The sequence below is a fragment of the Hoplias malabaricus genome, chromosome 15 (genome assembly GCF_029633855.1).
Source record: "Hoplias malabaricus isolate fHopMal1 chromosome 15, fHopMal1.hap1, whole genome shotgun sequence".
NCBI lineage: Eukaryota > Metazoa > Chordata > Actinopteri > Characiformes > Erythrinidae > Hoplias > Hoplias malabaricus.
Window position 1 is genome coordinate 2,938,214 of NC_089814.1, and position 23,606 is coordinate 2,961,819.

General features: G+C 43.7%; 1 protein-coding gene across 3 annotated transcripts in view; it reads left to right on the top strand.

The window, feature by feature from the left end:
- gabrg2 (gamma-aminobutyric acid type A receptor subunit gamma2) overlaps positions 1 to 23,606 on the top strand; it is a 72,691-nt gene that overhangs the window by 2,414 nt on the left and 46,671 nt on the right. For all 3 annotated transcript variants that reach the window (XM_066645803.1, XM_066645804.1, XM_066645805.1), the window contains exons 2-3: positions 15,148 to 15,296; positions 19,151 to 19,218. In XM_066645803.1, coding sequence (XP_066501900.1) covers positions 15,148 to 15,296; positions 19,151 to 19,218 — 217 coding nt within the window. The remainder of the gene's footprint in view (positions 1 to 15,147; positions 15,297 to 19,150; positions 19,219 to 23,606) is intronic.

A 23,606-nucleotide genomic window follows, 5' to 3' on the forward strand; every position in this document is an offset into this window, starting at 1 on the left:
GTGTGTGGAAATGTCCTCCGTTGTGAGATACTGTAGCTGCAGCTCTTAAGGTGGAGTAGCTATGTGAGACTTTGGATATGGCTTTTAATGTGGAATAGCTTTGAGATATTGCTAATGTAGCATTTAAGGTGGAATAATGTGGGACTGTAAGAATGTGGCCTTAAGGTGGAATAAACATGTGAGACATCATGAATGTGAAGTGGAATGAAATGACTACATGACACATAATCCATGGAATAATTAAGGTGGAATGAATATGTGCAACATTATAAAAGCAGCCTTAAGGTGGATTCACTGTGATGTTATAGGTGTGGTATTTAAGGTAGAATTATTTTGTGCTACACCTTAAATGCAGGGTTAAGGTGGAATAACGATGGAGGAGCTGTGAGTTCTGAGCTGTGGGGGAGATCTGACTCAGTGTGAGATCAGACTCCTCGGTGTTAGTGACATGTGTCAGTTCTGTCTGATCTCAGGGGCACTGCGGGGATTAGAGCGTCGTCCAAATCTCCCACTGAGAAAAGACCTCCATGGGACTTTGATGTCCCCTGGCTCCACCTTAATATTATCATCAAAGCAGTAGAGTGTATGGTCTCTCTCTCTCTCTCTCTCTCTCTCTCTCTCTCTCTCTCTCTCTCTCACACACACACACACACACACACACACACGCACACACACACTCACACACACCCTTCTGGAGCTGGGGATCACTTAAGGACCAGAGGATAAGCTGTAATTCAGGGATTAACCCCTTAAACACCGAAGGCCTCTATTTGGTTCCTATCCAGAACATCACAGAGGCCAAGACTGACCCTGGTTCCTCTCTAAGAGTTCACACAAAGTTTTTCTGACTCGTAAGGCCTTTGGTTCGGCTCCTGGGGGCTCCTCCAAACTAAGGGTTGATCAATATGATTTTTTTGTGGTCATGCAGCTCTTACTTACTGTAGATCAACATATATTTTGTGGCATATTGTTGGGGGCTGGGGACTGGGGGCTAGTACGTGGCATGGGGCTGGGGGATTGTGACTCGGAGCAGGGGGATTGTGACTGGGAGAATGTGGCTGGGGGCTGGGAGACTGTGGCTGGGGGCTGGGAGACTGTGGCTGGGGACAGTGGGGATTGTGGTTCGGGACTGTGCAATTGGGGCAGTGGGATTATGGCTGGGGGCTGGGAGACCTTGGAGGGGGCTGGAGGGTTGTGGTTGGGGTGTTGTGGCGGGGGACCGGAAGATTGTGGCTGGGGGCTGGGGGTTGTGAGACTCTGGCTTGGGGCTGGGAGACTGTGGCCGGTGGCTAGGGGCTGGGGGTTGTGAGACTCTGGCTGGGGGCTGGTAGAATGTGGCTGGTGGCTGGGGGTTGGAGGCTGGGAGACTCTGGCTGGGGGCTGGTAGAATGTGGCTGGTGGCTGGGGGTTGGAGGCTGGGAGACTCTGGCTGGGGGCTGGGAGATTGTGGCTGGGGGCTGGAGGGTTGTGAGACTCTGGCTGGGAGCTGGGAGATTGTGGCTGGGGGCTGGAGGGTTGTGAGACTCTGGCTGGGAGCTGGGAGATTGTTGCTGGGGGCTGGGGGGTTGTGAGACTCTGGCTGGGAGCTGGGAGATTGGGGCTGGGGGCTGGAGGGTTGTGAGACTCTGGCTGGGAGCTGGGAGATTGGGGCTGGAGGGTTGTGAGACTCTGGCTGGGAGCTGGGAGATTGTGGCTGGGGGCTGGAGGGTTGTGAGACTCTGGCTGGGAGCTGGGAGATTGTTGCTGGGGGCTGGGGGGTTGTGAGACTCTGGCTGGGAGCTGGGAGATTGTGGCTGGGGGCTGGAGGGTTGTGGTCGTGGTTGGGATGTTGTGGCTGGGGGCTGTGAGACTCTGGCTGGGGGCTGGGGGCTGGGAGACTGTGGCTGGTGGCTGGGAGTTGGAGGCTGGGAGACTGTGGCTGTGACACTTTAACAGTGTTGTGGAAACTCACCAGTGACTGATCCTGTTGGGAACAGAGATCCTGTGCCACGGACTGGAGAGTTGCGGTCAGGACAGGAGTGAGTCCGGTTGTGGATATCCTGGTGATCCTGGGAAAATGTGTGGTCACATGTTTACGTGGAGCCAAACAAATGGATCATCCCTTTGGTGCACTTTTCCAAGCTGCTGCAAATCTCACATTTCAGTTTTCTCCTGTAGCTTCCTCCTTCCACATCAAGAGGAACGTGAATCTCATTCTCAGTGGCAGCAGAGCCTTGAAATCACTGGTTAAAATCCCGTGATCAGTGATTTGAGCAGCGTCAGATATTTCAGTGTTTTTCCAGGAATGTTTGAAAAAGGAGGGGATTTCTACCAAAGCAGGAAATGGAGGAAAACGTGACGTTTTATTTTTTACAAATAAAATTAACTAATGATAAAATTAAGCTAATTTATTACAGCAATTATTTCTTCAAAAAATAAAAACATACACTTCTCTCTGAACCTTAAAGAAATATACATTTTTCCAACAGAATTTTACATGTTCATCTAATATTTTAATTTCTGGAGCCTTAAATTCTACCAAAATCTCAGGAACATTGATAATAGATAGATAGACTTTATTGATCTCAGAGAGAAATTCAGTGCATATAGTAGCTGTTCCACATAAAAGATATTTAAGATAGGGGCGGCACGGTGGAGCATCAGGTAGTGTCTCTGTCACAGCCTCAGGGTCCTGAAGGTCGTGGGTTCGAGTGTGGCGTATTCGTAGTTCCGTAGGTGTCTGTAGGTATGAGTGTGTGTCGCCCTGTGAAGGCCTGGCAGGCTACGGGATTCCGGGTAAGCTCTGGAAAAGGGCTACTGGAAAAGGGCTACAGACAATGAATGAATATAAAATATAGAGATAGAACAGTCTCAGAGTGTGATAGAAGTAGTGCAGTTGTGAATGAGACAAGGGGAAGGTGTGGAGTGCCTTGGGTTGGGTTTAGACCCCGTACACACAGATACAAATATTTTTTTTAAAACATATTAAATATTTAAAACATATTTTGGCCTCCCGTACACACAAAAACGGCCTTGTATTTCATTCACAACTCAGATTTTGGAAAACGCTCTCCATATCGAAGATTTTGTATGTTTTTGTAGGTGGCATCGTGTTTACAGAAAAAACTGATCTTTTCTGAAACGCTGACGTCACACAGTGTATCTGTCTCTGTCTGAAACTCACACAGCTCCTCGCTCCCTCTACAGTGAACTACATCAGTCATAAACTACACTGTACACACACAGCTCCTCGCTCCCTCTACAGTGAACTACATCAGTCACGAACTACACTGTACACACACAGCTCCTCGCTCCCTCTACAGTGAACTACATCAGTCATAAACTACACTGTACACACACAGCTCCTCACTCCCTCTACAGTGAACTACATCAGTCATAAACTACACTGTACACACACAGCTCCTCGCTCCCTCTACAGTGAACTACATCAGTCACAAACTACACTGTACACACACAGCTCCTCGCTCCCTCTACAGTGAACTACATCAGTCATAAACTACACTGTACACACACAGCTCCTCGCTCCCTCTACATTGAACTACATCAGTCACAAACTACACTGTACACACACAGCTCCTCGCTCCCTCTACAGTGAACTACATCAGTCTCAAACTACACTGTACACACACAGCTCCTCGCTCCCTCTACAGTGAACTACATCAGTCATAAACTACACTGTACACACACAGCTCCTCACTCCCTCTACAGTGAACTACATCAGTCATAAACTACACTGTACACACACAGCTCTTCGCTCCCTCTACAGTGAACTACATCAGTCACAAACTACACTGTACACACACAGCTCCTCGCTCCCTCTACAGTGAACTACATCAGTCATAAACTACACTGTACACACACAGCTCCTCGCTCCCTCTACATTGAACTACATCAGTCACAAACTACACTGTACACACACAGCTCCTCGCTCCCTCTACAGTGAACTACATCAGTCTCAAACTACACTGTACACACACAGCTCCTCACTCCCTCTACAGTGAACTACATCAGTCATAAACTACACTGTACACACACAGCTCCTCGCTCCCTCTACAGTGAACTACATCAGTCACAAACTACACTGTACACACACAGCTCCTCGCTCCCTCTACAGTGAACTACATCAGTCATAAACTACACTGTACACACACAGCTCCTCGCTCCCTCTACATTGAACTACATCAGTCACAAACTACACTGTACACACACAGCTCCTCGCTCCCTCTACAGTGAACTACATCAGTCATAAACTACACTGTACACACACAGCTCCTCGCTCCCTCTACAGTGAACTACATCAGTCACAAACTACACTGTACACACACAGCTCCTCGCTCCCTCTACAGTGAACTACATCAGTCATAAACTACACTGTACACACACAGCTACTCGCTCCCTCTACAGTGAACTACATCAGTCACAAACTACACTGTACACACACAGCTCCTCGCTCCCTCTACAGTGAACTACATCAGTCATAAACTACACTGTACACACACAGTTCCTGACTCCCTCTACAGTGAACTACATCAGTCACAAACTACACTGTACACACACAGCTCCTCGCACCCTCTACAGTGAACTACATCAGTCATAAACTACACTGTACACACACAGCTCCTCGCTCCCTCTACAGTGAACTACATCAGTCACAAACTACACTGTACACACACAGCTCCTCGCTCCCTCTACAGTGAACTACATCAGTCACAAACTACACTGTACACACACAGCTCCTCGCTCCCTCTACAGTGAACTACATCAGTCACAAACTACACTGTACACACACAGCTCCTCACTCCCTCTACAGTGAACTACATCAGTCATAAACTACACTGTACACACACAGCTCCTCGCTCCCTCTACAGTGAACTACATCAGTCACAAACTACACTGTACACACACAGCTCCTCGCTCCCTCTACAGTGAACTACATCAGTCATAAACTACACTGTACACACACAGCTCCTCGCTCCCTCTACAGTGAACTACATCAGTCACAAACTACACTGTACACACACAGCTCCTCGCTCCCTCTACAGTGAACTACATCAGTCATAAACTACACTGTACACACACAGTTCCTGACTCCCTCTACAGTGAACTACATCAGTCGGGATTACATCCCTGTGTTTCTCTGATATTTGTGGTGTTTTGATGTCTCTCTTTAAGAGGTACCATGGCCCCCTACTGTACTAGTATGATAATGCAGCTGTAGTATTCGGATCCGTGTGGATGGGGTCTTATTGTGATAGCGACACCAAGTGTTCAAACCTTGAATTTTTAAACAACTTGTTGGGGGCAGGCACACTTTCCTTTTATTTCTAAACTACCTCTTGGGACGTTTTAAAAAACGGTGAAGGGCTGCAAAAAGCTTGCAGGCTGTAGTTTGGACGTCCTGCTCTACGAGGGGATAAAGCTGTGTCCTTGCATTTCTGAGGCTGCTAACTCATATAGAGGCATTTTCATGAGCTCATAACAATCGATCGTGAATAATTCTTCTTCTATTGATCTCTGAAGTTGAGTTCGATCCAAATCAGATGCTTCGTCGCATGCATTAGCATCTAAACCATTTCCCTCACTGCATTCCTCCAGCTTTGCGGGAGGAGAAAATTGATGACGGTGTAAAACCCCAGCTCCTACCTAGAGGACTTTTCCTGACCCGTTAAACACCTGTGAAATGTTTAGCTCTTGGCGTCTGATGGAGCTGATCTCATTACGTGGAGCTTAGTGTCTTTCCGTAATGGCCGTGCGGTTGTCTAATTAGGGAGCTGCGGGTCATCACAGGTCAGCGGACATGTCAGTAATGATCCCGACTCCTCAGGGAGCAACTTTTAGCCTCTGCAGATTATAGTCAGTGCTCCGGGTCAAGACAGGAAGCAGTGCATAAACAAAGACAGAGGATAGGGAATGCTTATTGAGGGATATACTGGTTATTACAGACAGAGTCTGTAAGATTCCTCATTCTGAGATTCCTGGGGGAATAGGAATGTTATAAAAACATTCAGATGATTCCCAAAGTGCTTTTCTGTTTCCATTTTCATTGCCTCAGAAAATGATGCTTACATTGTTATATTAATATAATTAAGATGGCTGCAGGGTCTCGGGGTCCTGGGGGAGGGGCTCCTCTCCTCGGGTCAATGTCTGTGAGGAGTGTGGGGTGTTCTCTCTGTATCTGTGTGGGTTTCCTCTCACAGTCCAAACACACACGTGTTGATAGGTGACTGTGTGAAACTGTTGTCAGGTGTGAGTGTGTGTGTGAGTGTCTTAGTGTATGTATGTGTGTGAAAAACTGGCTGGTGTGTGAGTTAGTGCTGGACGGTATACCGGTTCACACAAAAAATCGTTTTATATATTTGTTCTGATATGAACAGAATAAAAAGCCTAACCACGTCTGGAACACAGTGCGGTGGTAAAATGTTTCACAGGGGATGTTTTTCATTGCTGCGCCGCTAAACACACAGGGAATGAAGCGTTAGTGGAGCTGTAGATCGTGGTGAAAAGGACAGGGGAAGCTCTGAACCAGAAGTTGTACCAGACATCGAAGGAGAAGATGAAGACCCAGAAGAACTTTTGCTGAAAAAGGAGCCATGTCTGTTGTGTAGAGGTACTTTGGGTTAAATATCAGACGTGGACCAAACAAACACTTACTTACTGCTGTGAGCTGAAGTATCAATAGAGTCACTGCTGGGAGATGCACATTGTTGCTGTTTAAGATCATTGTTATTATTTATTTGTTTAAATATTGTTATTTAATGAAGATATTTGGGACTTGTTCTGTGCAACCATTGACAAGCCCTGGCTACTTTATAGCTAAATACCTCTTATTTGTTTGAATATATTTCTAAAAAAACTGGTGAGAGATTGCTAACATTAACAGAGTGAAGCTGGTTACAGAGGTTGTGAACATTAGCCTATAGTTTTGAAGTTGTCTGAAAAATGAATAAAAGGTTCTACATTTTCACTGAAACTCTCCTGCTACAGGATCCTTCACTAATTTAGAGCCACCCTCTGAAGCTGATGACGACTGTGGGGCTGTGGAAACCTGTATTACCTGTAAAACTAATGTGGAAATGTTTATTTTCGTGCAGTGTACAATTCTCATAACGGTGGAGTAAGATGCTCTTAACAACTCTCCTGCAATCAATGCATTTAACACGTCATGCACGGAAAAAAAAAATACGTCAAATACCATGAAACCAAATAATATTTAAAAATACAGTGATGTGTAATTTTGCTGATACCGCCCAGCACTAGTGTGAGTGTGTGAATGAGTGTATTGCAGTTCTGGTTGGATGATAGTTCTCAGAGTGTGGTGGGTTTCCAGGTCAGAGGAGATTTTAATGTGATGATCTGAGATATAAATGAGAATATTTGGAGACAGAGACCCTTGGCTTGTGAGCGCTCTCTGTCCAATTAGATGCTCTTTTTCTTCATGACCCAGATGTTAGACAGATGTTTTTTGCTTTATATAACACCACAACCCTATGGCATCTGTTCAAGTTATTGACTGTTTACAGAGGACTTTTATTAGTTTTTGTTTTATTTAATCAATCTTTTATCATTAACTAAATATGTTTTATTGTTCATGTTTCGTGTCACAGGGCCTCAAGGACATCACCATGAAAGTCATGGATCCAGTACAGGATAGTGTCTTAAACTGTCCTCAGAAAAACAACCTCGGAAAAAAATCAGAAACCCAACCCCAACAACTAACCACTAAAATCATCCCAAAACAACAGCCCCAGAAACTATCCACTGATATCCAGCCTCATAAACCCAACCCCAAAATCTAACCACTGAAATTCTGCCTCATAAACCCAACCCCAAAAACTATCCACCGAAAACTAACCACTGAAATCCAGCCCCAGAAACCCAACACCAAAAACTAACCACTGAAGACTAACCGCTGAAATCCAGCCTCATAAACCCAACACCAAAAACTAACCACTGGAATCCAGCCTCATAAACCCAACACCAAAGACTGACCACTGAAAACTAAACACTGAAATCCAGCCTCATAAACCCAACACCAAAAACTAACCACTAAAAACTAAACACTGAAATCCAGCCTCATACACCCAACACCAAAATTAACCACTAAAAACTAACCACTGAAATCCAGCCTCATAAACCCAACACCAAAAACTCTCCACTGAAATCTAATCACTGAAATCCAGCCTCATAAACCCAACACCAAAAATTAACCACTGAAAACTAATCACTGAAATCCAGCCTCATACACCCAACACCAAAATTAACCACTAAAAACTAAACACTGAAATCCAGCCTCATAAACCCAACCCCAAAAACTCTCCACTGAAAACTAACCACTGAAAACTAACCACCGAAATCCAGCCTCATAAACCCAACGCCAAAAACTAACCTCTGAAAACTAACCACCAAAATCCAGCCTCATAAACCCAACGCCAAAAACTAACCACTGAAATCCAGCCTCATAAACCCAACACCAAAAATTAACCACTGAAAACTAAACAGTGAAATCCAGCCTCATAAACCCAACACCAAAATTAACCACTAAAAACTAACCACTGAAATCCAGGCTCATAAACCCAACACTCTCCACTGAAAACTAACCACTGAAATCCAGCCTCATAAACCCAACCCCCAAAACTAACCACTGAAAACTAACCACTGACATCCAGACTCATAAACCCAACCCCAAGAACTAACCACTGAAATCCAGCCTCATAAACCCAACCCCAAGAACTAACCACTGAAATCCAGCCTCATAAGCCCAACCCCAAAAACTAACCACTGACATCCAGCCTCATAAACCCAACCCCAAGAACTAACCACTAAAAACTAACCACTGAAATCCAGCCTCAAAACCCCAACCCCAAAAACTAACCACTGAAAACTAACCACTGAAATACAGCCTCATAAACCCAACACCAAAAACTCTCCACTGAAATCTAATCACTGAAATCCAGCCTCATAAACCCAACCCCAAGAACTAACCACTGAAATCCAGCCTCATAAACCCAACCCCAAAAACTAACCACTGACATCCAGCCTCATAAACCCAACCCCAAGAACTAACCACTAAAAACTAACCACTGAAATCCAGCCTCATAACCCCAACCCCAAAAACTAACCACTGAAAACTAACCACTGAAATACAGCCTCATAAACCCAACACCAAAAACTCTCCACTGAAATCTAATCACTGAAATCCAGCCTCATAAACCCAACACCAAAAATTAACCACTGAAAACTAGTTACTGAAATCCAGCCTCATAAACCCAACCCTCTCAACTGAAAACTAACCACTGAAATCCAGCCTCATAAACCCAACACCAAAATCTAACCACTGAAAACTTACCTCTGAAATTCAGCATCATAAATCCAACCCCAAAAACTATCCACTGCAAACTAACCTCTGAAATTCAGCCTCATAAACCCAACACCGAAAACTAACCACTGAAATCCAGCCTCGTAAACCCAACACCAAAAACTAATCACTGAAAACTAACCACTGAAATCCAGCCTCATGAACCCAACTCCAAAAACTAACCACTGAAAAATAACCACTGAAATCCAGCCTCAAAAACCCAACTCCAAAAACTAACCACTGAAATCCAGCCTCATAACCCCAACCCCAAAAACTAACCACTGAAATCCAGCCTCATAACCCCAACACCAAAAACTAACCACTGAAAACTAACCACTGAAATCCAGCCTCATAAACCCAACACCAAAATTAACCACTAAAAACTAACCACTGAAATCCAGGCTCATAAACTCAACACTCTCCACTGAAAACTAACCACTGAAATCCAGCCTCATAAACCCAACCCCCAAAACTAACCACTGAAAACTAACCACTGACATCCAGACTCATAAACCCAACCCCAAGAACTAACCACTGAAATCCAGCCTCATAAACCCAACCCCAAAAACTAACCACTGACATCCAGCCTCATAAACCCAACCCCAAGAACTAACCACTGAAAACTAACCACTGAAATCCAGCCTCATAACCCCAACCCCAAAAACTAACCACTGAAAACTAATCACTGAAATCCAGCCTCATAAACCCAACACCAAAAATTAACCACTGAAAACTAGTTACTGAAATCCAGCCTCATAAACCCAACACCAAAATTAACCACCAAAAACTAACCACTGAAAACTAAACACTGAAATCCAGCCTCATAAACCCAACACCAAAATTAACCACTAAAACCTAACCACTGAAACCCAGCCTCATAAACCCAACCCTCTCCACTGAAAACTAACCACTGAAATCCAGCCTCATAAACCCAACACCAAAATCTAACCACTGAAAACTTACCTCTGAAATTCAGCATCATAAATCCAACCCCAAAAACTATCCACTGCAAACTAACCTCTGAAATTCAGCCTCATAAACCCAACACCGAAAACTAACCACTGAAATCCAGCCTCATAAACCCAACACCAAAAATTAACCACTGAAAACTAGTTACTGAAATCCAGCCTCATAAACCCAACACCAAAATTAACCACCAAAAACTAACCACTGAAAACTAAACACTGAAATCCAGCCTCATAAACCCAACACCAAAATTAACCACTAAAACCTAACCACTGAAACCCAGCCTCATAAACCCAACCCTCTCCACTGAAAACTAACCACTGAAATCCAGCCTCATAAACCCAACACCAAAATCTAACCACTGAAAACTTACCTCTGAAATTCAGCATCAAAAAATCCAACCCCAAAAACTATCCACTGCAAACTAACCTCTGAAATTCAGCCTCATAAACCCAACACCGAAAACTAACCACTGAAATCCAGCCTCATAAACCCAACACCAAAATTAACCACTAAAAACTAACCACTGAAAACTAAACACTGAAATCCAGCCTCATAAACCCAACACCAAAATTAACCACTAAAACCTAACCACTGAAACCCAGCCTCATAAACCCAACCCTCTCCACTGAAAACTAATCACTGAAATCCAGCCTCATAAACCCAACACCAAAATCTAACCACTGAAAACTTACCTCTGAAATTCAGCATCAAAAAATCCAACCCCAAAAACTATCCACTGCAAACTAACCTCTGAAATTCAGCCTCATAAACCCAACACCGAAAACTAACCACTGAAATCCAGCCTCATAAACCCAACACCAAAAACTAATCACTGAAAACTAACCACTGAAATCCAGCCTCATGAACCCAACTCCAAAAACTAACCACTGAAAAATAACCACTGAAATCCAGCCTCATAAACCCAACACCAAAAACTAATCACTGAAAACTAACCACTGAAATCCAGCCTCAAAAACCCAACTCCAAAAACTAACCACTGAAATCCAGCCTCATAACCCCAACCCCCAAAACTAACCACTGAAATCCAGCCTCATAACCCCAACCCCAAAAACTAACCACTGAAAACTAACCACTGAAATCCAGCCTCATAAACCCAACACCAAAATTAACCACTGAAAACTAAACACTGAAATCCAGCCTCATAAACCCAACACCAAAAACTCTCCACTGAAATCTAATCACTGAAATCCAGCCTCATAAACCCAACACCAAAAATTAACAACTGAAAACTAATTACTGAAATCCAGCCTCATAAACCCAACACCAAAATTAACCACTAAAATCTAAACACTGAAATCTAGCCTAATAAACCCAACCCCAAAAGCTCTCCACTGAAAACTAACCACTGAAAACTAACCACTGAAATCCAGCCTCATAAATCCAACACCAAAAACTAACCACTGAAATTCAGCCTCATAAACCCAACACCAAAATTAACCACTAAAAACTAACCACTGAAATCCAGCCTCATAAACCCAACACCAAAATCTAACCACTGAAAACTAACCACTGAAATCCAGCCTCATAAACCCAACACCGAAAACTAACCACTGAAAACTAACCACTGAAATCCAGCCTCATAAACCCAACACCAAAAACTTACCACTGAAAACTAAGCACTGAAATCCAGTCTCATAACCCCAACCCCAAAAACTAACCACTGAAATCCAGCCTCATAAACCCAACCCCAAAAACTAACCACTGAAATCCAGCCTCATAACCCCAACCCCAAAATCTAAACACTGAAAACTAACGACTAAAAACTAACCTCTGAAATGCAGCATCATAAACCCAACACCACAAACTAACCACTAAAATCATCCCACAACAACAGTCCCAGAAACACAACCCCAACAACTAACCAATGAAAACCAGCCCCAGAAGCCAGCTTCTGAATTTTCTTGGCACTGGGACACAAGGCTCCACAGTCAAAGAAAACTCATGTTCCACCTCTGGTGAGTTGGGAGGCCTTGCCCTTAAGCGAGGGAATGCCTTGCACACTGTGGAACCAGAACACACAATGTGGTGAGCTTTGGGGACTGTGTCTGGGTTCTACACGATTATGCTACAAGGACTTATTTCAGTCTGTTGTTCCAGGATTTAATCAGACTCAGTCTGATGCAGAAGTTCCAGCTGCTGTATTTCAGTGTAGAAGCCACATATGGGATCAGTCTGAGAATGAAGCTGAGAGTGAAGGAGTGCAGGGCGGTGAAGTGCGGAGCGAGGGCACTTCAGTGAAGAACTCACTAACAGATGGAGAGATGAGCCATAAATGACAGGAACTCTCCCTTTCACCACAGCCTTTCAGCAGGATGGAGATTTACTGAGCAAAGCTGCTAAACAGGAGCTTAACAAACACACACACACACACACACACACAGATACTGCACAGTAATTAATTACATTTACTTCAGTTGATTTGTATTTAACTCAAGAAATACTGGCGGGAGGTGTGTGAGTTTTTTGTGTTTTTAAGAGTATGGTTTCCAGTGTTAGTTTTCTAGGGAAGGTTTGGGGTTTAGTTTGTTCTGGTTATTTTCTGGGTTTAGTTTAGTGGAGTCATGTTTCTGAGGCTGGTATTTGTAGGGTTAGGCTGGGTGTTCTGGAGTAAGTTTTGGGGGTTAGATTTTTGGGTTTAGTTTTCAGGGTTTCTTGTTCTGGGTTGTTTCTGGGGTTTAGTTTTGCGGGGTATGAGCCAGGCTAAAAATAGCAAGAAATTGCGGAGCCAAAATGACTTTAAATGAATGGGACTGGACGAGGATGAAGAACCGTGGTGCAGGCGGTCGGCGAAACCAGGTCGAAACCAGGAGATCAGACTCTTAACAGTCCAAAGAGCCAAGGCCTGAAGAGTCAAAAACACAGAAGCAGTCTACAGAAATCCAACAGACACAGACTGCACCGCTCTGTAAGGAACGAGAGAAGGAACAGTCCTTACCCAGGCATGCAGACCAAACCCCCTCAGTACTCTGGACACGGACAGTACAAAGCCCTTCTCTGATTTGTGGAGACAGGAGTTTTCTGGGTTCAGGTTTAGTAGTTTAGGACTGTTTGTCTGGTTTTAGTTTATTTCTGGTTTAGTCTAGTTTTAGTTTTGTCTGGTTAGTTTTCCAGGGGTTAGTTTTCTGGGGAGATGTTTCCGGGGTTAGTTGGGGATTAGTTTTCCATGGGTTAGTTTTCGTTGTCCGGGTTCTGAGTTGGTACTCTGAGGTCAGTTTTTTGTGGGTTAGTTTTCCAGGGTTACATTTCCAGGGTTAGTTGTGGGTTAGTTGTCCTGGGAGTTAGATTTCCGGGGGGGATTTGTTTTCCGGGGGTTAGATTTCCAGGGGTTAGTTTTCCTGGGTTACATTTCCAAAGTTAGTTTTCGGTGTCAGGTTTTTCGAGTTCGTATTCTGAGGTCAGCTTTCTGTGGGTTAGTTTTCCGGGGGTTAGATTTTCAGGGGTTAGTTTTCTGGTGTTACATTTCCAGGGTTAGTTAGGGGTTAGATTCCGGGCTTAGTTTTCCAGGGGTTAGTTTTCTAGAGTAGGTTGGGGGTTAGATTTCCGGGGTAAGTTCTCCTGGGGTTAGATTTAGTGAGGTTAGTTTTCTGGGGTTACATATTAGGGGTTAGTTTTCAGGGGTTAGATTGCTATTCTAAGGTCAGTTTTCTGGAAGTTGTAGAGCCTCCACTGCTTGGTCTCTGAGTAAAAGAACAGATTTAAAGCAGAGAGATGAAGATTTAATGGACGTCTCTGAGGCTCTGATGATGGAGGGTCAGGAGCAGGGAAAAGCTTTTTGAGAGCTAAGGGCTGTGTGTGTGTGTGGTCACTGTTTCTCAAGGATAAGCTTTCTGCCTCCTGCCAGTTCAATGGATGGAGCAGCCTGTGTGTGTGTGTGTGTGTGTGTGTGTGTCCATGGTAACTGCTTCTCTGTGCCTTTTGTCGTTTGATTTCTCTCCGTCTGAGAGACACTGTCCTCCCTCTCTTTTCTATCGAAGAAAGATACTCTTCATATGAGAGTTAAAAGCACGTGCTGTGAGGATTTGATGGTATCCCAGAGGAAAGTGTAATCAAAATGAGATCTCATTAATATCTCAAAAGTTTCGCTTAGAAAGCGATGAAATCAGGTGGAAAGACAAAGGAGGCTGTAGCATAAGTCTCCTGCTGCTCGAATGTGTCTCCCCTGAGACTGAGACCTCAGTGTCTCAGACCTGTCTCCTCTGGAGTTTTAGTGGAGATCTCAGTAAAGGCACAGACTGTGCTCAGATTCGACACATCTCTCTTTTCTCTCTTTTAGAAGAGAAAAAGAAAGAAAATGGAAAAGAGGGAGAAACAGGACAGAAAGAGAGAGAAAGAGAAGACAGACTTTTTTTTACTTTTACATCTCCTTTTATTTAAATCATGTTTTAAAGAGCAATTCCAAAATTAAAAATGAGACTAAATGATAAAAAATCACAGACAAAATAGAGACAAAATAATGTGTCTCTAACACACACACACACACACACACACACGAGAAAGAGAGAGGGTGAGTGAGAGAGACACAGAGAGAGATACCGGTAGATGGGGAAAGACAGAGAGAGATATTATCAGTAATATAGTGTTATTACTCAGCTCCTCTGTGTCTCCAGCCCCCGCACAATAAATACACACACACACACACTCTTTCTCTCTCTCTCTCTCGCTCACTCTCTCTGTGTTGTAACAAATTAAGTAAAATGTAAAGTTTACAGAAATATGTAAAACATTCCTGCAGTCGGATGGTTCCCAGATTTCCGGTTCTGGAAGAGTAAATGTTGGAATGTCGTGTCTGTCTCCGTCTGCAGCTCGATCCAAACCGAGAGCGATAACGACACCTGGGTTCTGACCAAGAAAGCATACGACAGCGACCCCAAGGTCCACGAGAGTGATGTCACACACATCCTCAACAGCCTATTGGACGGCTACGACAACAAGCTCCGGCCGGACATCGGAGGTAGGACATCTGTCCACTGTGTGGCCTCTATGTGTCCACTATGTGGCCTCTGTGTGTCCACTGTCTTTCCTCTGTGTCCTCTATGTGTCCACTGTCTCTCCTCTGTGTAGACTGTCCATCCTCTGTGTCCACTGTCCGTCCTCTGTGTGTCCACTGTCTGTCCTTTGTGTGTCCACTGTCCGTCCACTGTCTGTCCTTTGTGTGTCCACTGTCTGTCCTCTGTGTACACTGTCCATCCTCTGTGTCCACTGTGTGTGCACTGTGTGTACACTGTCCATCCTCTGTGTCCACTGTCTGTCCTCTGTGTGTCCGCTCTCTGTCCTCTGTGTGTCCACTGTCTGTCCACTGTCCATCCTTTGTGTTCACTGTCTGTACTCTGTGTAGACTGTCCCTCCTCTGTGTCCGCCGTCCGTCCTGTGTGTCCACTGTCTGTCCTCTGTGTAATCCGTCCGTCCGTTGTTTCCACTGTGTCCACTGTCCATCCACTGTGTATCCACTGTCTGTCCTCTGTGTGTCCACTGTCTGTCTTCTGTGTACACTGTCCGTCTACTGTCTGTCCACTGTGTGTCCACTGTCTGTCTTCTGTGTGTCCACTGTGTGTCCACTGTCTGTCCTCTGTGTGTCCACTGTCTGTCTTCTGTGCCCACTGTGTGTCCACTGTCTGTCCTCTGTGTACACTGTCCGTCTACTGTCTGTCCACTGTGTGTCCACTGTCTGTCTTCTGTGTGTCCACTGTGTGTCCACTGTCTGTCTTCTGTGTGTCCACTGCCTGTCCTCTGTGTAGACTGTCCATCCTCTGTGTCCACTATCTGTTCTCTGTGTGTCCACTGTCTGTCCTCTTTGTCCACTGTGTGTCCACTGTCCATCCTCTGTGTCCACTATGTGTCCACTGTCTGTCCTTTGTGTGTCCACTGTCTGTCCTCTGTGTCGACTGTCCGTCCTGTGTGTCCACTGTCTGTCCACTGTCCATCCTCTGTGTCCACTGTGTGTCCACTGTCCGCCCTCTTTGTCCACTGTCGGTCCTCTGTGTGTCCACTGTCTGTCCACTGTGTAGACTGTCCATCCTCTGTGTCTACTGTGTCCACTGTCCATCCTGTGTCCACTGTCTGTCTACTATGTGTCTACTCTCCTTCCATTGTTTGTCCACTGTGTCCACTGTCCATCCTCTGTGTGCCCATTGTCTGTCCTGTGTCCACTGTCCATCCTCTGTGCCCACTGTCTGTCCGTCCTCTGTGTCCATTGTCCGTTCTCTTTGTCCACTGTCTGTTCACTGTGTCCACTGTCTGTCTTCTGCATCTACTGTCTGTCCACTGTCCATCCTCTTTGTCCGGGGTCTGTCCACTGTGTGTCCATTGTCTGTCCTCTGCATTCACTGTTCATCCACTTTGTGTCCACTGTCCTTCCATTGTCTGTCAACTGTGTGTCTACTGTCCTTCCATTGTCTGTCCACTGTGTGTCTACTTTCCGTCCACTGTCTGACTTCTTACGAAAGAGTGGAAGAATGGACTTCTGACCAAGTCTAAAATTGCTAGCATATGAACAGGCCATAAGGAGCCGTTGCAGCAGTTAGTGTTCTCCTCCAAGTGTGCTGAGCTGTGTAGTGGCACTGTGTTAGTGTTCATTTAAAAAAAAAACTAAGCTCCGCCCCCTCACCTCCTCTTTGTATGTGAAACCAATGGCAGATGACACAATATGTATGTATCTACCAGTAGAGCAGTGTATCTAGAACCGCAGTCCTTTGAGAACCGAACGAAAGGAGGCTTGCTCATGACACAGTTTGGCTGTCTCTGTCTCACTGTGAGTGCAGCTGTTCTGTTGTGGAAGGCGCTGTGGGAGTTCTCCCTCGGTTCTGGCTGATGTAAACTCACTGCCGCTGTCGTGCAATCCGAGTGAAACTGGGATTTCTCATTTATTCAGGGCCTTAGCTCTTGTATCTTTCACTGAGTCTGTTCTTCAGCCACAAACAGGTGCAGTGTGCAGCAGAAAATAAATAATCACACATTTGTTAAAAGTGACATTCCTCCTCTTCCCGCTTGTCTCCACAGTGAAACATAGTTCTGTTTCTTAATGAAACGTTTGTGACCTGCTTTGGTCCAAACCCCACAAGCCCCACAGCAGTGTTCTCCCCCTGTGTAAACAGCCCTGTTCAGAACGCCCACTTTCAGCACCTGTTCCTTTAAATGATAATGAGCCGCTCGCTGTTCACCCCGACCCCGAGCGCACAGCAGTGAGGAGCGAGGAGCAGAAGCTCTGGTTTTTAGCCGTTTTCACTCTGTTCTCTTTCTTCTCCGTTTTTACTCAGTGCTCTTATTTCACCGCGCTCGTTGTGTCTGTTTCACTGCGTTTAACCTTGTCTTTGTGCTCTCACATAAACACGGGTCCAGCGCTGTGATTGGACAGACTCAGACGAGGGGGCGGGGCCATTCTCAAGTCTCTGCACTTGAGGTCAGAAGCGGAGCAGAATCAAAAAGATCCATTTTATCCTGTGTTTCTGACTCAGGCAGCACACAGTAAACTGACTGGGGTCTTGTTTCACAGTGTGTGGGTTGGTGGGCTCCAGATTCACACATAAATGTGAAAATGTAGTGAACACCTAAAGCTATGTAATAATAATAATAATAATAATACTATATCAGTCTTAGAATGATGAATAGTTATAGACTGAATGTGGGGTCCGTGTACACAGTGCGGAGGATGATGTCTTGTATTTTCATGGAGAAATTCCACAGACACGTGTACGTTTGACCGGGAATGTCGGGATGCTTCACGCAGCTGTGTCACTAGCTGAGGTTATTTCACCCTGAGTGTTTTTCCCACGTCTCTGTGTGATCCCGGGGAGCGTGAGGAGACGTCTCTCTGTCCTAACATATATCCTCTGTCCACTGCGTACGCTCGGCTGGATCAGCCTCCGGTTCTCACTGTTTGACGCTGAGGAGAACGGACCACAGAGCCACAGACAAGCTCCGAGATCTCTCTCACAGCAGTCTGTCCACTCTGTCCTCCATATTCCCCCTGATATCATCTCTCTCTCTCTCACACACACACACACACACACACACACACACACACACACACACACACACACACAGTCAGGTTTAATAAGAAACTCCCTCTGACACATTATCCTGAATATAACCAGACACATCTCTGTATAACTGAGCATTACTGGACACAACTGGACACAGATTCACTTTGGAATCATTTTAAACACAGTCCACTGCTCTTCACAGTGTGAGGCACAACAGACCAGACACAGAGAGGGAGAGGGAGAGAGAGAGAGAGAGAGAGAGAGAGAGAGAGAGAGAGAGAGAGAGAGAGAGAGTAGTTAAGATGGATAATAAAAAAACAGAAAAAGAGAGAAAGGGAAGGGAAAGGGGAAGAGGAAGGAAGGGAAGGGAAGGGAAGGGAAGGGAAGGGAAACGAAAGAAAAGGAAAGAAGAAAAGTGAAGGGAAAGGAAAAGAAGTGAAGGGAAGGGAAAAGAAAAGAAAGTAAGGGAAAGGGGAAGAGTAAGGAAGGGAAGGGAAGGGAAAGGAAAAGAAAGTAAAGGAAAAAGAAGGGTAACAAAAAGCAAAGGAAATGAAAGAAACAGGAAATAAATGGGAATAAATGAAAGGAAAAGGAACAATTGAGAAAAAGAGAATCCAAATAAAAAGACTTGGACCTAATTTAAGCAGCATTCCTTATCAGTGTCAGTGGAAGTTCTTACAACCCTCTCAGAGTAATATTATAAAAAATTATATATATATATATATAAATAATATCTCAGAGTAGGAGAGAGTAGAGATATGATGAAGAATAAATATGTCTCTAATTTATGCTCTAATTTATTATCTCTCTCTTTCTCTCTCTCCAGTCCAGCCCACTGTGATCACGACGGACATGTTTGTGAACAGCATTGGCCCAGTGAACGCCATCAACATGGTGAGTGATTGTGTGATTGCCCTGACGTCCAAACCCTCTGAGATCCGCTCAACAATTAAAACCGAGTTAAAATCCTTCATTCCTCAGCCGCAGGGAATAGACACCAGTTATTTTTATTGTTCAATAAATATAGACTCAGCAGCTCTTATTGAGCAGAACCACCTGTCTCTAATGTTTCTCATCCTGAGACTATCATACATACGATTATTACCAGATTATTCACTGGTTATTGCTTTCTTTTTTCAGTAAACAATACCAAAAACAAGGATTCTCCCATAGAAACTGAATAATCTTATAATAATGGGAAATATTAGCTCTATTGGATAGATTTAGGAATGTTTCAATGAATAAATATAATGTATGGAGTGTATAAGTGTGATTTTGTAAGAAAAGAGTTTTTAAGGAGTGCCTCAGGGCTCTATCTACGGCTCATTTTCACTTTTATTTTGTGGCTTATTTTTCAGTTGTTGTTTTTATTTTTTCTTGTGTTGAGTGGGTTTCCTCCATGACTCACGCTGGACTAATTGAGACATGACTTGTGTAATCTGCTCAGAAGACGCTGGCTTCTATTTCGGAGACGGAGCGGAGGGATTGAGGCTGATATAAATAAACACAAAGAAAAAGCTGAGATTAGTCGACGGGAGCGAATATCAGGGCTTTGCTAAAAACAAGGAAATCACAGGCTTTTCTTATCAGCGAAACTGAGTCACTATGAATGGAGCATAAATGTATTTGTTTTAACAGTGAGTTTACAGCTGTATTTCAGGTCAAAACCCTGCGGCAGCTCATTAATGTTTATGTTTATTGATTCTATTGTTAATGAACCCAGAATCAGACGTGGGGCTTTGTGCGGCGTGGGGCACAACCGAGTATAGATTTGTTGTGGGTTACTGAACATGAAATTACACTCTTCTAATGTGCCAGCGTTCAAAGAAAAATATCAAAGAAAAATATTGATGTATTAAACTCTAATGATCAGGGCAGAGGTCTGATTTTTCAAAAAACTTAACAACGATTTTACTGCAGAAATGTGTGTAAATGTAGTTCAAAATTTCCCATTTAAAGGTTTAAAACGTAGGAAGCTATGCCTATAATAAGAGTCTTTTTAATAAAATAAATGAAATTACTACAAATACTATGTTATAATAAGTATTGTTGGTACAGTTATTAATTAATTATGTTAGTAATATGTAACATTAACATTAACAGTAATAATAATTATAATAAGTATGTTATTTTATTTTTACAATAATAATCATTAGCAATTACTAAAAATGAACTTATAAAATCTATAAACACGCCACCTGCTGGTCAGTTATTGTTCTGTTATTGCGCCTTAAAAATAGCAATAAACATTTCTACCAAGTCCACATGTGACCTCTGCACTTGTGTCCAAGCCGTGTCCACAAATACATCCAATTCTTCCCCTGTGGGAAGACACCTCAACCTCATGGGTCTGAAAGGGCGTGTAGCGATAACAAATCTGCACCCAAAAAGGAAATAGACACAAAAGAAGAACGAGAAGCTAAGAGAGAAGCTGTGTTTTCTGGTTAAAGTCTCTCCACAGACTGAGGCGTTTACAGAGAGGACAGAGACGTCTCTTCTTTTCATCTCATGACGTTTTGGGTTTGTTTCTCCCCGAGAGATTTTCCCAGCCTCTTTGAAGATAACGCTGCACTTCTGATGGACTGCGAGCACCCAGGAGACCTCGGTTTGACTCTCTTCTCCTACAGCCTCTACACCAAGTGCATCTGGCGTGAGATATATTCGTCTCGAGGTCGAGAATGGAGGGAACCCATTTTAAACCCCTCAGGAGAAAGAGTGTGAGACAGAAAGGAGACATGAGACACTTAACTCCAGTTTAAATGGTTGACATTATCTCCAAGGTCAGAACTGAGCTGGTTGTGAGCTCTGGTGAGAAACAGTGGAGCTCTGTCTTCCGTTCAGCTAGAGATAAACAGGAGTATTATTATCTCAGCACTGAGCCCAGCATGAGACATCACTGAAGAGGAAACACAGGGGACAAGCTGCAGCCTCCACTGTCTGTAGACCTCAGTGTGACCTCAGTGTGACCTCAGTGTTGTCAGGAAACACTATAGAGATATTAATGAGACACTACAGAGATAAATGAGACACTACTGAAATCTATGATAGAATTACATAGATATTAATGTAGAACTACAAAGATATTAATGTAGAACTACAAAGATATTAAGGAGTCACTATACAGAATTTAATGTGAGACTACTTAGATGTTAAGCTAGAACTACACATATCAAGGAGACACTACTGAACAACTAAGGAGGCACTACAGATTTATTAAGGTGGAACTACAGAGATATCAATGATACATTACTGAAATACTACGGTGGCGCTACAGAGATATTAAAATGGAACTACAAAGTTATCAAGGAGACACTACTGAATACTAAGGAGGAACTACAGAGGAATTAAGGTGGACCTACAGAGACATTAAGGAGTCGCTATACAGAGTTTAATGTGAGACTACTTAATATTAAGGTAGAACTGCACGTATCAAGGAAACACTACTGAACTACTAAGGGGGAAATGCAGAGATGTTAAGGTGTAGCTACAGAGACATTAATGTAGAAATATGGAGCTATCAATGTGGACATACAGAGATATTAAGGAGGAAATACAGATGTAATTAACAGGATGAAGCTCTTACAGAAGATGATCAAATCTCCTGGCAGTTGCTATTTAATAGAAAAGTGAGGACTGAGGATAAAAGCCTTTTTCTGTCTTTTGCAGCCAGGAACCTACAATAGCTCTGGGTCACTCTTCTCTGTCATAAATTCTGAGAATAAATCCTGACCCGTAAGGAGTTAGGAGGTCGTGGAACGCCCGTCCTAAAAGTACCGGCCCCTTAATTACCATGCAACCTTTAATTTTCTGGCTGAGGGGCTCAAGATGGTGGGCTCGGTGACATCATTAATACAAACAACAGCCGAAGAGCTCTGAAATGCAGGGTTTGCTCGGTCCTACTGTGTGCTTCTCCGTCTCAGAACAGGGTTCTTGTGTTCTACAGTGCTTCTTCTGAACTGAAGAGCACAAATCAGGAGTGAGTTCTTCTCATTGCTGCGAGGATCTGATGGCATTCTGCCACGCAGACTTACATGGAGTCAAAGGCTGATGTTGGATGATTAGTCCTGCATCCCAATGCTGGGGGGATTTATACACCTTTTTATACACCTCTGGCTGAGCGTGACAATGGGAATGGCGGCCTTGGGCTCATGTGCAGCTGCTCCACGGTGTGCTGTTTGATGTAATGTAATGTTTGTACACGTGACATGGTTATTGTTCGCAGTCGAACTGACTGCCCCAGGTTTAAGGCTGTAGTGGGAATACACACTGTTACTGGGTCAGTTACTTAAGCCTTTATCCAGCTTTAATTATCCTGTTAACCAATTATATCCAGATAAAGCCGCTCAGGCAGAAGGAGGGCGAGAATTGGCCAGATTAGATCTCAGTGTTTACTCCAGTGAAGAGGTCCCTCCTAAGGCCAGTGTGTGTCCGCTTAGGTTGGATTAAACACATTTACAAGTTTAAAATACGGTCTTCCAGAATATTCATCTTTAAGGTTATCTTCTCTTCTCTCTTCATTTCCCTGCTCGTCTCTTCTCATTTTCTCACTTCACCTCTCTTCTCCTCTGCCCTTTTCTACTCAATTTCTCAATTCTCTTCTCTTCTCTTCTCTTTTATATAGCGTCTCTCTTCTTGTCCCTTCTCATCTCTTCTTTTCTTTTCACTTCTCATTTTCTTTCTTCTCATCTCTTCTCTCCTCTTCCCTTCACTTATATTTCTTCTCTTTTCTTTCTTCTCTTCCCTATCCTTCTCTTCTTCTTTTCTCTTTTCTCTTATTTTCTTTCTTCTTGTCTCTTCTGGTGTTTTCTCTTCTCTTCTAGTCTTGTCTCATTTTTTTCTTTCATTTCTGTTTTTTTCTTCTCTTTTATTTGTTCTTTTCTCTTTTATCTTTTCCTCTTCTTTTTCTTCACTTCACTTTTTTTCTCCCATTTTCTCTTTTCTCTTTCTTCTCTTCTTGTTTCTCCTTCCTCTCATATTTCTTCTGTACTCTTTTCTCATTTCTTCTCTTCTCTTTCTTCTCTTATTTTTTCATATGTTTTTTCTTGTCTCATTTCCTTGTTGCTGTCTTCTCCCCTCTTCTCATCTTGCCTCTTGTCATCACTTCTCTTCTTTCTTCTACTCTCTGACTCTTCTCACTCAGTTAATTTCTCTTCTCCTCTCCTTTTATTTTCTCTTCTCTATTTACTTTTCATTCCTTTTCTTTCTTCTAATCTCTTCGCTTCTCTCCTTTTCTCATCTGCCCTTTTCACTTCTCTTTCATCTCTTCTGTTCTCATTTCACTT